This window comes from Solenopsis invicta, chromosome 5, assembly GCF_016802725.1.
Source record: "Solenopsis invicta isolate M01_SB chromosome 5, UNIL_Sinv_3.0, whole genome shotgun sequence".
Lineage (NCBI taxonomy): Eukaryota > Metazoa > Arthropoda > Insecta > Hymenoptera > Formicidae > Solenopsis > Solenopsis invicta.
Window position 1 is genome coordinate 27,093,094 of NC_052668.1, and position 12,359 is coordinate 27,105,452.

Consider the following 12,359-nt stretch of genomic DNA (forward strand, 5'->3'; position numbering starts at 1 on the left):
TGACCTTGATATGACCTTCAAAAGGTCAGGTCGAAAAACTAAAAAATCCCTATGCTCATGTAAAAAGTGCCATTGTTTAAGAGCCCATTGTCAAGAAACAGGTTCTGCGGTCAAAAATAGGGTTTAGGTAATCGAAAAATGCGTTATGAGCCTCAAACAACCTTGAAAATTGACCTCAAGGTCAAGCTAGTCAAAGTGATTAACACTTTTACAATTCATTGACTTTGTTTAAGCATTATGCACATTTGTGTTACCCAGAAAACCACGTCATTTCAGAAAAAGTACACCAGATCGTTTTTCAGGCATTTCACCTTCATTTTTGACCTTTCCAAGGTCGCAAAAACAATTTTTTCATAAGACAAGTTTGATGTAAAATTTTCCGCTTTTTCGAAATCCGCAGTCAAAAATAGGGTGTCCCATTTAAAAAAACCATCGTGACCTTGAAATAACCTTCAAAATTGACCTCAAGGTCAAAACCAATGGTACAATTGAATGACCCCCTCTGTCCTGGTCAACTTTTATCTAAACCATTTTTTTGTAGATACCGTTATTTGGAAGATATTCGGGTCTATAGATTAAAATGACTCACCCTGTATATAATGAAATATTAAATATTAACGAATAATATATTTTATTAAAAAGCTATATACTGTATATTAAAACTTCTCATATTATCAAAATTTGTAGTTTATGTTTATATATAGTTAAATATATCTTTTGTTAAATATTTTTTAACACGAAAAATTATTTTTATAATTTTATAAATTATAAAATTCTTGCGTTATAATAATAATGATAATGATGATAATAATAAAAATACTCAACGTCGTTGACATATATGTATATAGCGGACCTTTTCGGAACGTACCACCAATATCTGCTAGACATTTAAAGGACGTCCTTAGAACATCTTCAAAATGTCTTATTTAATATAAAAAACAACGCCATTTTCGAATGTATATTTATTATGTATGTTGGAAACATGTTTAATATACATAATATGTTAAATATTACGAATCATCCCAAATATGTCCTACAAATGTCATACTGCAGCTATGATAAACCAGGATGTCCTTCGGACGTCTTTGGAACGTCCTATGGACGTACGAGATACTAGGACATTACAAGGACTTTTCTGGAGATGTATTGGACGTCCGGGGACGTCCATGTGATGTGTGGGACGTGATTTGCATTCGTAATTAACCACAAATTAAGATAAGTTAATTGTTTATTTAATGGATTGTTGACGAAAATAGTTCTTTGTGTACTCTTATATGCTAAGAAACTTATAAATGAAATATTAAATCACATTATTATCTACTTTTTTAATACTCTGTGAGAAAGAGGAAAACGTAATTAAGTCATATTGAATATATATGTATTCAATATGATCTAAAATAACACTTTTTCTAAAAACCTTCACTGCATCTACATAAATATTTTTAATTGTTCAATATGTTTAAATTAAATATAATATTTAGAAATATTTCCTATTTTAAATTAGGCTATTAGTTTTTAATTTTAAACTCAGCAAAAAAATAGCAAAAAGTCGTAAGGAATAAATAGAGTACATTTATTTTATATTACATACAAATGTAAAAATTATGCAAATATTTTCTTAAATATAACGTGAAAAATCCATAAGGCAATGAAGATAAATACAGCTTTCATTATTTTATGGGTCCAATGAAATCTGAAATTAGAATTTCATCCATAACCGAAATTTAAACTAAGAAAACGAATTAAAAATATAAAAAAATAATTTGTTACCTCTTGTATTTGATTCGACTTATTTCTAAGGTATTGTCGTTCTCGTCGAGTAGAAACAACCGAATACCCATATAGTGATCAATAAGATATTTTGTCCAATCAAATTCTATCATGTTGAAGTTAAATAATTGTTGGTCCTTCTTATTGAGATGGTCCCACATAGCTTGAACATTGTCGGTGGAATAGCTCCATTCGTTAGTACAGAATGGTTTGATAGCTTTGATAGCTTTATGAATCTTCAAATACAATTTCCACATTCTGAAATACATGCAAAATTAATATAATTTTTCATATATTAGAAGAAGAACAGCAGTCGTGGAATACATTTGAGATGGTGGAATATCATAATGTCTCACAAAATTCACGTTAGATTTTAAGAGCAACTGTAAAAATTATTATATTAAGTTTATTTAGACATTGCAAAATGGTTACAGGTCATTAGTATTCGTTGCCTTTATAAAAGCTGAATTTCTGTTTTGCAGGTAGCCGAAATTTTTACAGATGTATACCATCTACGTGAGAATTACGCTACGTATTAAATGTGAAACTTTAGTCTAACTTCAAGGCCTTGAATGTGAATTTCAAATAATGTTATTGAATTTAATGTGTGTATAAATTCAGCAAATAAAATCATGTTATATGTGAGTTGTAGTTAATTGTGGAATATAATCTTCTGCCATGTGCTCTCTAGCGACTTTACAATAAGATTGTAAAATTTGTAGCTGTTGTATAATGTTTATTGAAAGCCAAAAAGTTATTTCAAAAAATTTTAAGTTATATTTAAAAAATTGTTTAAGTTATTTAAAAAAGTTATTAAAAATAAATTGTTTGAATAACAGATATTTTATAAAATGTGAAATGTTCATAAAACTTTGTTTTGCACTTATTTGTATGTAAAGTCTATGAGATAGCATTAATTTATGTTTGTTTTTTTTTTTTTTATAAATGAAAGTGCCTTTTACTAGTTGTTCCACGATCCCCTTGCTGCTTTACAAACGCACTCCTTTTTTTTTCTCTTCAGTAAATTGTAAACTACGTTTGTTTTATATATCCAATAAACTTCTACTTATGCAGTGATTGATAGAACTTTATGGCTAATAAACTGGCGTTCGTTAGAATTGCATTAATATTTTCGCAATTATTGTTAAAAAACAAAATAGTATTCCACAACTCCCTCCTTTCGCTACAGATGTAATTATATTTGATTAGATCCATGTAAATTGTAAAGCCTGGTTCATGCAGGCTGTAACTGTAAGAAATTGATCAATCATAGTCGATTTATAAGAGAATAATTGATTGCCCATTTTCTTACGGTTGCGGACTGCATAAACCAGGCTTTAGTTGTACACTCAGAGGAAAGTTTCTTTGAGTCAACACAAAATATTTATTTTAATCAGAGAAATTTGTACATTGATATATAACATTACAAGAAAGTTTATTTTCGTTGAGTACTTTCCGAGTTGTGAGGCTTGAAAGCTACAGTGTACTGTAGTGTGGGTCCAGCCACTCTTGCCTTAACTGGCCGGACACACGCCACACTTGCCTTAACTGGCCGGACACACGCCACACTTGCCTTAACTGGCCGGACCCACACGCCACTCTTGCCTTAACTGGCTGGACCCACACTACAGTACACTGTAGCTTTCAAGCCTCACAACTCGGAAAGTACTCAACGAAAATAAACTTTCTTGTAATGTTTTGGAAAGGTCTCGAGATAAGCTACAAGAATATGCAATAAAAAGTTAGGTGTTCCATTTAAAAAAGTTAATGTAATTTCGATCTGACCTTGGCGACGCCATCCAAGGTCAAACTGATAAGATCAGTAAATAGATCTTTTTAAACCCTACAACTTTTGTCTGAAACACTTTTTCCTAAAATGCTTAGTTTTCGAGATATTTCGCCGTCCCGGAACTTTTCTCGCACCCTGTATGTGGAATCTACAATTTCGTAAGTACAGTCTGCAAAGCTTTTATATCAAGCGAATATTGTCACGACATAATTAATGCATATACCATAATTCTGGAATAGAATTTCCAAATCTATAAAAGTAATACGTACAAAAGTTGTCACCAAATTATTGCGTTTAATAAAGCAAAACAAATTTCAGGATTCCCTTAATATCATCGTTATTATGGAATCGTTTATCTAGTAATTTATCATATAGTGGCACTAATATGATGATTTACAGTAACCGACATTTCAAGGAATTTTTACTTTTGAGCATTTTTAACTTTTTCAAAATATATTTTAGTATTTTTACTTACATATATTTTCTTATTCATTTTAAGTCAGGGCGTATCTGTTTGGAAGAAAGTTACAAGAATACGAAAAAATTACTGATATACTATTAAAAAAAATGAAATAGTCACTTAAATATTTTTTAATCTAACATTATTTTCGCTGTACACGAACACAATTGAGTTATGCAATATTAAACAATAGCATGGAATTTTGGCTAAACGTGCCAACAGGTTTAATATACTTTTTCTGAAGTTTTCATCTAAGAAATTATTTAATAAATTTATTATTGTGCTACTACTACGTAAATAGTTTACACAATATTTGAAATTTTGAATATTGCAGTATACACATAGAAGAATCTTATGTACATGCATTTGCATACCTTTTATAATATTTTCCATTTATTTCAAATAAATATAATTTTATAACAAAAAAGTGTTTTTCTTAAAAAAAAATATTAATTTTTTATCCACCTGTATTTTTCTTCAATTTATTTGAAGTGTCGTGACATTTTCATAAATAATTATAAATATTTCATTAGGTAGTGGTTAAGATTTTCGATTTAAAGTATTGATTCTTAACAAAGTTATATTACAAAACATAAATAGCCCTATTACCACCTCCTCCTCTGTTTAAACATATTTAAACATATTTACATACTATATTCACATACTTTAGTGTTTTTCGCACTTTTAAAATCTCTCTCTATCCGCCGTAGGCCACATTAGAACGGAATAGTTTGTATTACTTATAATGAATAATCGATATTACAAAAAAAAGTATTTGGTATGCCTTTTATTGTAAAATGTAAATGGAAAAATACTGGAAGTTTTCAAATTAATAGCAATTAATATAATAGCATTTTACTATCGATTCTACTTTCATTGGCTATAGCAGTCGATTACTCTACGTATTATTGTTATACATATGTTAGAAGCATTGAAAGTTAAAAACATTGAGATGAATAATAATAACGTGAATAATAACTTACAAAAAATCAGATCAGAAAATACTAAAGAATTGTGAATGATACCATTAGCGTCTGTAACTGTCGATTATGATAATTAATATGACAAAAATAAAAATTTGCATCGACTGATGCGTGAATTACAAAGGCATTGATTAGTACGTGATCATACCTACGTTGGTTAAAGACGTCCTATTTCCCCCACTAGTAATTAATGCATTTACGGTGAAATCAATTGGCACTATGTTTGCTTTGACATCGGGATTATAATGATGAAATCTTGTGATGCCAAGCAGCGAAGACACAAGAGTGCCTACTGGAACATACATATTGTCGATCTACCCAACGAGTGGCTCACTGGCACAAGGTAACACTGAAAGAAATTTTAAAAAATTTTATTTTTTTTTATAAATTCATATACATAAGGTGTTTCGCAACAGGTAGGAAAAAAATAAAGAGTAATAAAATAAGACGAAAAAATAAGAATATTGAAATTGCGATTAAAACTGTTTTAATTAATTGTTTAAATAATTAAGTGTTTTAAGCTTTTTTAAAAATATTTAAATATTTAACTTTTGTATATACGTAATAATTCTTGTCATTTTCTGACAGTCCCGAGCCTTTGACATTTATATCACCTGGAATCGGCACGGAAATTGGCTACTTCATTTCTTACTCGATCGTAAATCTATACAGGTTTGTGTTCATAAATATATATTGCAATATATATAATATTTTATTATGTTAATTGGATATTGTTTTTTAAATACTTACAGGTTTTTCAAACATTTCGTCTAGTCGACTTTTGGGGCATTTATCTCTTTTCGAACGTATTAACACATATATCGCAGAAATGTCGGAGCAAATTTGTAATAGTTTTTCAATCAAGATTTTTCTAAAAAATCCGATACCTCCTACAAAATAAATATTAAAGATTAAATAATATATTATATATGTACTCTACATATATGTATAGGTAATTAGACTCTGCAACTTCTCTTTCGTAAGTATGAACATTTTTGTCGACTGAAGGAGTTAAAGGGAAAGTGGTCAGTGAAATTATGAAATTTGAAATTTTTGTTAGTTTAATTATCCGTAACCTTAATAATTGCAGAGATAAAGGATTTCCATTGATTTCTGCTTATAAATTAATTTACTAATTTATTTAATTTATTGCTAATGTTTTCGCTATAGAGATGTTATAAAAGTATTCTGAGTTTATTATAAATATTATTTGTTTAGCCCGCATAAAAACAGAATATTTTTATGACATCATGTTCCGTCAGGGTTGTGAAATTACTTGTAATAAAATCTAAAAGCACCGTAATAAAATTCTGAAAGCATTTTACAATTTTTTTCTATACTGTGTCACATATTTGTAGAAATGTTGTGCAAAAACATAAATAAGAAAAAATGCTTTATTAAATCGGATAGATTTTGTTTGCACACAGCACGTTGCATAAACAACAATATTGCACACAGGACAATCTTTCGACTGACTAGCGGTTTTTCGATTTTGTCGAAAATTGAGAAAAATCTAAGTATATTTCACTTTTAGACATATTTTTTGACATTGAAAATGTTATTGCATTTTGCAAATTAAAAGTGTTATCAAAAAAATTGATAATCAAACGGAAACTACTTGTTTCCTGAATATGTGTTTCAAATTATATAAATTAATTCGTCAAATGTAGTCTGAAAAATTGTATATACCGTTTTGAAAAACATAATTACAAGAAAAACGCTTTTAAAATTTGACTACTTTATATCATGCAGTTTTTTGCATCTCTATTATTAGTCATCCATAGAATCATGGTAATTAATATGTACAATATTTTAATGAGACCAGTGTTTAAATATTGCTAGTACTGAAAATCTGTACGTAATGTTACATATACAGAATATTAGAACATTTTATAAATTTTTGGTATCACATTTTATAATGAATTCGGTAGATTGCACAAGCAGTGCGCACTTGTGCACATTATAGCCATTATGTATATTGATTTAGTGATTTAATCTCATTTAAAAATAAAATATAAATATCTTGAATTATAAAAGATATACTTTAAATTGTATAATAAAATATTGAATAAGGAGATTCCAGAATTTAATCTGTTTATATAGGGAAAGGTGGTGTAAGACAAAGTAGTTAAGTTTTGAGAATGAATAATAGCTAGGTTTTTATAATTAACGAGTCATCTTTATTTTTATAATACTCTTTGGACATTTGTCTTTTAATATATTTATCATTTAAATAAATTTTAAAGTATTATAAACTTTATTTAATAAAAACAAAAAGAGGCTTTTCTTTCCATCTTACTCGACAGGGTAAGATGGGTATTCCCGCGGGCAAGGTAGAATATTTATGCGTTTTTAGCTTAATTTTTTTCTTATACGTTTCTTTGGCTCTTATATAATTTTATTTTATACTTTTCTTGCTCTCGTCTTTTCTTTTTTTGCTTCTGCCTGTTTCTTCGCTGTTATGTCTTCTAGTAGTCATAAGATAATCGCAGAAAAGTAAAAGTTATAGTCTATCTCAATAACGCAGCTATCTATTTCGCTGACTCGTAGGTAACTTTTAATGGCCAAGGAGTCGCATCTAACACGTATGCTCAATTGTAATTTCTGTATTCGAATCGCGCGATACAGGCGATATCCCGTTTTACCTTTATACCCTTTCTTGACACACCTTCCCCTACATATTTATATTAACATATTTTTATGTCAACTTTGTGCGTACGGCAGTTTTAATGTGCACCAATGCATACTAGTTTGTCTAATTTGTTATTAGAAAATTTGTTTATGTCAGAACTCTCTTATGGATTCGTTTACTATTGCGACGCTTATGCGCTGTAAGCATAATTTATAAGCATCGTTTCATTTTTCTTGTTTATAAATATTAAATAAGGACAAATGATGTTTACTGCAAGTGAGAGCACGTAGTTACGAAAGTAAATGTGAATGTGAAGAAGACGAAATTTGATTCTTGCGCAATAATTTTTGTCGCATTAGCTCGACAAGTGTGTTAATAAATTCCGCCTTCTTCACATTAACATAATAATTACTTGCCAAGCTAAACAACAAATTATTGCGCTTTCGCATCGACGCGACGTGCTCTCATAGCACTTGCAGTACCCAAGCAGAACAAGGAATTAGCATGACGTCAAAGTTACTGCAAAGTGGGCCTACGGCCCACCCTCTTACACCCCCCTCCCTCTCGCGCGTGTGTGTGTGTGAATATGTGTGTAGTTATTACTGAAAATGAATTATTAATAAAAAAGAAACTCATTTTAAAATAATTTTTTGATTATAACGATTGAAGTATTGGAGTTAGGTAAAATATGTATAGAATCTTATTTCTAGAGTTTTTATAAGCTTCAGTTTTTTATTTGACACATTTTTTTCTAAAATGAATATTTTCTGAAATAATTAAGAAAAACCGCTTTTTCTTTTTCTAAATATATCTCGAAATCTGTAGGAGAGTGCCAATTAATGGTAAAAGTCTATAAAAGGGGAGCAACCTCTGACAATCTTGACTTTGAAATATGTTATTAAGGAGAGGGTTCTGGACATCTTTTCCTTATAAATTAATCGGTGTTCTCGTACAGTTTTTCAGATATACTTGGTGAAAGAAAAAACAGTTTTTCTTAATTATTTTAGAAAATATTTATTTTACAAAAAAATGTATCTAAGACCTTTTCCTTGATATCATATATCAAGATCAAAGTCGTTAGAAGCTGCTCCCCTTTATAGATTTTTAGCCAATTAATTTATAAGTAAAAGTTGTTTAGTATCCTTGCCTCTATATGTCAAGATCAATATGACTGGAGCTGGTTCCCCTACACAACTACACAATTACCAACATCGTTTGTGCTTGTTTAATATTTATAAACAAGAAAGATGAAATAATGGGTCACAGTATTAAACAAACCCATAATAAAAGAGTTACGTAGTTTTATAAGTAAAAATAGAAATGACATTAAACTCTCACTATCACTTCTAGTATTTTATGTGACCCACTATTATTTTCAGCATATTCAGTATAAAGATATCAAGCGCGAATTCGAAGCGGTCGAGATGTATTGTGCGACTCCGTGGTAGTCTATTTAAAAAACGCGCGGTTATCGTATAAGCGTTCTTTTCTCAGAAAAATTCGCGTTAATTTCTATCCGGACGAGCTAAAGTATTCCTCCCAGTGTCGATCGCCATTTAAACATTGCCTCATGTGGCAATGTTATTAGTCGGCGGTAACAGAAGCCCTTCGAGCGCCGTTCTATTCTGAGCAGAACAATGAATCACAATAATGTCAAAGTGACATCAAAGTGAATCATGATTAATCGAAAAGTGATTTTTAATGATCACTTTGCAGTTACTTTGACATCATTTTGACATCATGATGACTCCATATTTTTCTTAAAATGTTTCTATTTTGAAAATTTATTCATGCGGAACATAGTATCAAAAATTTCGCCAAAAAGGAGATTTGAAGATGAACCGCGTGCTGGGTATCAATCATGCAACTTTTTTCCTAGGGCGGAAAAGTAAAAAGTAAAAAATTTTGCCATTAACTTTAATGGTTAAAGATTTCACTTTTCACCTTTTTGTCCTGGAGAAAAAGTTACATGATCGACCCCCTGGACGCCCTCAAAAGATTCAAATGGACGATTTACAAGCATTGTTGGATATAAACTCTGCGCAAACTGAAAAGAAGCTAGCAGTACAGCTTGACGTAAGTCATTGACCTTGTTTACACCGTACGCAATTTTAATACGCGAATCAAATTAATACGCATCAAGTATGAAATCTGCATGTGTTTACACCGAACAATATCAAGTGAATAGTACGAACCATTAAGAATCCAATAAAATACGCATCAAATAATATGGTATCTTTCTGCTAACAATTGTTTTAGTTCCAATAGAGAGAATAATTTTATATAAAGGTTCAATTGTAAACAATGAATAATATACAAGAGGTTACATCCTTATTTATTGCATTATTTGCAATAAATAGACTTCAACAAGATTGTCGGAAAAAACAATTACGACGATTGTTTTCCCGTAGACGACGTGCATTGAAGGCAACGCTTAAAAGGTTATGTTTCAAGAAAGAACAGAGTTGTTATTAAGGTGGAAACAAATTAATAGTCTAAAACAAATAGAATTAATTGCAGAAGGTATACGATATCGAAGGATTTGGCAACTTGAGAGAAGTTCAGATTTTTGGAAAAGGATTGTGAATTGTCATTATACTGAAAAAGAATGGATTGAAAGTTTTCGTATGTCTAAGGAGAGTTTTATAGAATTATGTGATATGCTCAGAGATGAATTAGAACCAGAACCACAATTTTTAATGCCAAGGGAACCTATATCTGTAGAAAAACAAGTAGCTGTGGCCTTATATAAATTAGCATCTACTGCAGAATATAGAGTTATTGGCAATGCAATGGGAATACATAAATCGTCTGTAAAAAAATGTTTATACAGAGTAATAAAGGCTATCAATAAAGTAATGCTTCAAAATTATATAAATATGCCAAATGAAAATAAAGCCAATTTAATAGCTTCAAATTTTGAAAACAAATGTTTTATTCCACAAATTATTGGTAGTATCGATGGTACGCACATAGAAATTATTCCACCAAAAGAAGGATACAGAGATTTTATAAATAGAAAAGGTTGGCCTTCATATAATGTACTTGCAATTGTTGATCATAACGGAAGATAATTTTTTATATTTCAAACAATATGTAAAAATCAAATTTTATATTATTTATAAATTTAAATTACAGATTTAGAAATATTGTAATAAAACATCCAGGGAGTTGTCACGATGCAGCTGTGTTAAAAGAAAGTATGTTATATAAAGATGCTGATACTCTAATACCTAAGGTATCTAGATTTCTTATTTCAAATTTAAAATATTGCATAAACTATTAATTATATTTATTTTTATATAAAAATATGCATACGTATCTATTTAGTTGACATAATTTGATAACTATTTGATAAACAGTTGTGATAATTTGATAAAAAAATTTTGGGAATATTTTATAAATACAATATAATATTCCTAAAATTTTGCTAATATTTCTATAATGTTCCTCTATTGGCGCAAGTTCTTAAACTTATAGACATTATATGGACTGTGTTCTAATATTCACTATTAGTACTAAAAATCTATAGTGTACGTAATGTCAACTATAACTTTTTAGTACTGGTAATGAATATTGAAACACGATCATAGTGAACACCTAATTGTACTGATGAAATAAATATACATGATAAATATACATGTGATCTGAAATTTATTTTCTAAACTTATTTTATAAATGTTCAGAAAACTCGTAACATAAATGGAATGGAAATACCGTTTATAATTGTGGGAGATCCTGCTTACCCACTGTTACCATGGCTCATAAAAGGATTTTCTGGTTCATTATCATCGGAAGAAGAATCTTTCAATGTCTATTTAAATTCTGCTCGAGTATCGATAGAAATGGCATTTGGTAGACTGAAAGCTAGATGGAGAATTTTACATAAAATTAATTGCGATTACAGTTTTGCACCAGAAATTATTGCAGCTTGTTGTGTATTGCACAATTTTGTTGAAAAAAACAAGGATAGGTTTTACATACAATGGTTACAAGAAATTGAACAATTAGAACTTGTAATACCACAACCAAGAACTGCAACGATTACTAGTACAGATTCTATAGATGGTACAAATATTCGGAATCATCTAAAACAATATTTATCCGACAATTTTCCATTAAGAAAAGCCTTGATACGACCATAAAAGTATTTTGCGTTAAAATAATTGCAGTTTGTAGTAATAATAGTAATTAAAATAAAGTTATTGATTTAGAAAATTGAACTGAAATAATATTATATCTTTTATATGTATAATATATATAATATTGATAAATACAGCAAGATTATATAATCAATAAATGAATGTATATAACTTACTTTACTTTCGTATGTAATCTACAACCAATAATTCCAGTATATTATAGAACGGATAAGTTACAGAATGGTAGTGGTTCTACATTCAATTTATTACTTTATTAGTTTAATTTTATTAATATGATATATAACAGTCTTATATATATATATATATATATATATATATATATATATATATATATATATATATCAGTCTCGCATTGCAAATATTTGTCTTACATTTAAATCTTTAATCACATTGAGCATAGAAATATGAAATAAAATATAATCGCAAAATAAAAAATAAAAATTGTAGACTCATAATTAATATAAATAATAAACTGTTTCACTGCCTTACAAAACATTGCTTTTTATAACAAAATATAAAATTGCGAAACTATAAATATACTACAGCATAATGTAAAGATCAC

The 12,359-nt window shown here is 29.1% G+C and overlaps 2 protein-coding genes across 2 annotated transcripts; one reads left to right on the plus strand and one right to left on the minus strand.

Moving 5' to 3' along the window:
* Positions 1-1,546: 1,546 nt before the first annotated feature.
* On the minus strand, positions 1,547-5,735 carry LOC105199858 (fatty acyl-CoA reductase wat-like). Its single transcript, XM_039449379.1, has 3 exons — positions 5,151-5,735; positions 1,771-2,028; positions 1,547-1,693 (listed from the first exon to the last, which is right to left on the minus strand). The coding sequence occupies exons 2-3, from the start codon at positions 2,025-2,027 to the stop codon at positions 1,603-1,605; spliced, it is 348 nt and encodes a 115-aa protein (XP_039305313.1). The 5' UTR covers position 2,028; positions 5,151-5,735; the 3' UTR covers positions 1,547-1,602.
* A 4,135-nt stretch (positions 5,736-9,870) lies between these two features.
* Positions 9,871-11,908, plus strand: LOC120357808 (protein ALP1-like). The gene is made up of 3 exons (XM_039449376.1): positions 9,871-10,704; positions 10,773-10,872; positions 11,321-11,908. The coding sequence occupies exons 1-3, from the start codon at positions 10,079-10,081 to the stop codon at positions 11,777-11,779; spliced, it is 1,185 nt and encodes a 394-aa protein (XP_039305310.1). The 5' UTR covers positions 9,871-10,078; the 3' UTR covers positions 11,780-11,908.
* Positions 11,909-12,359: the final 451 nt, after the last annotated feature.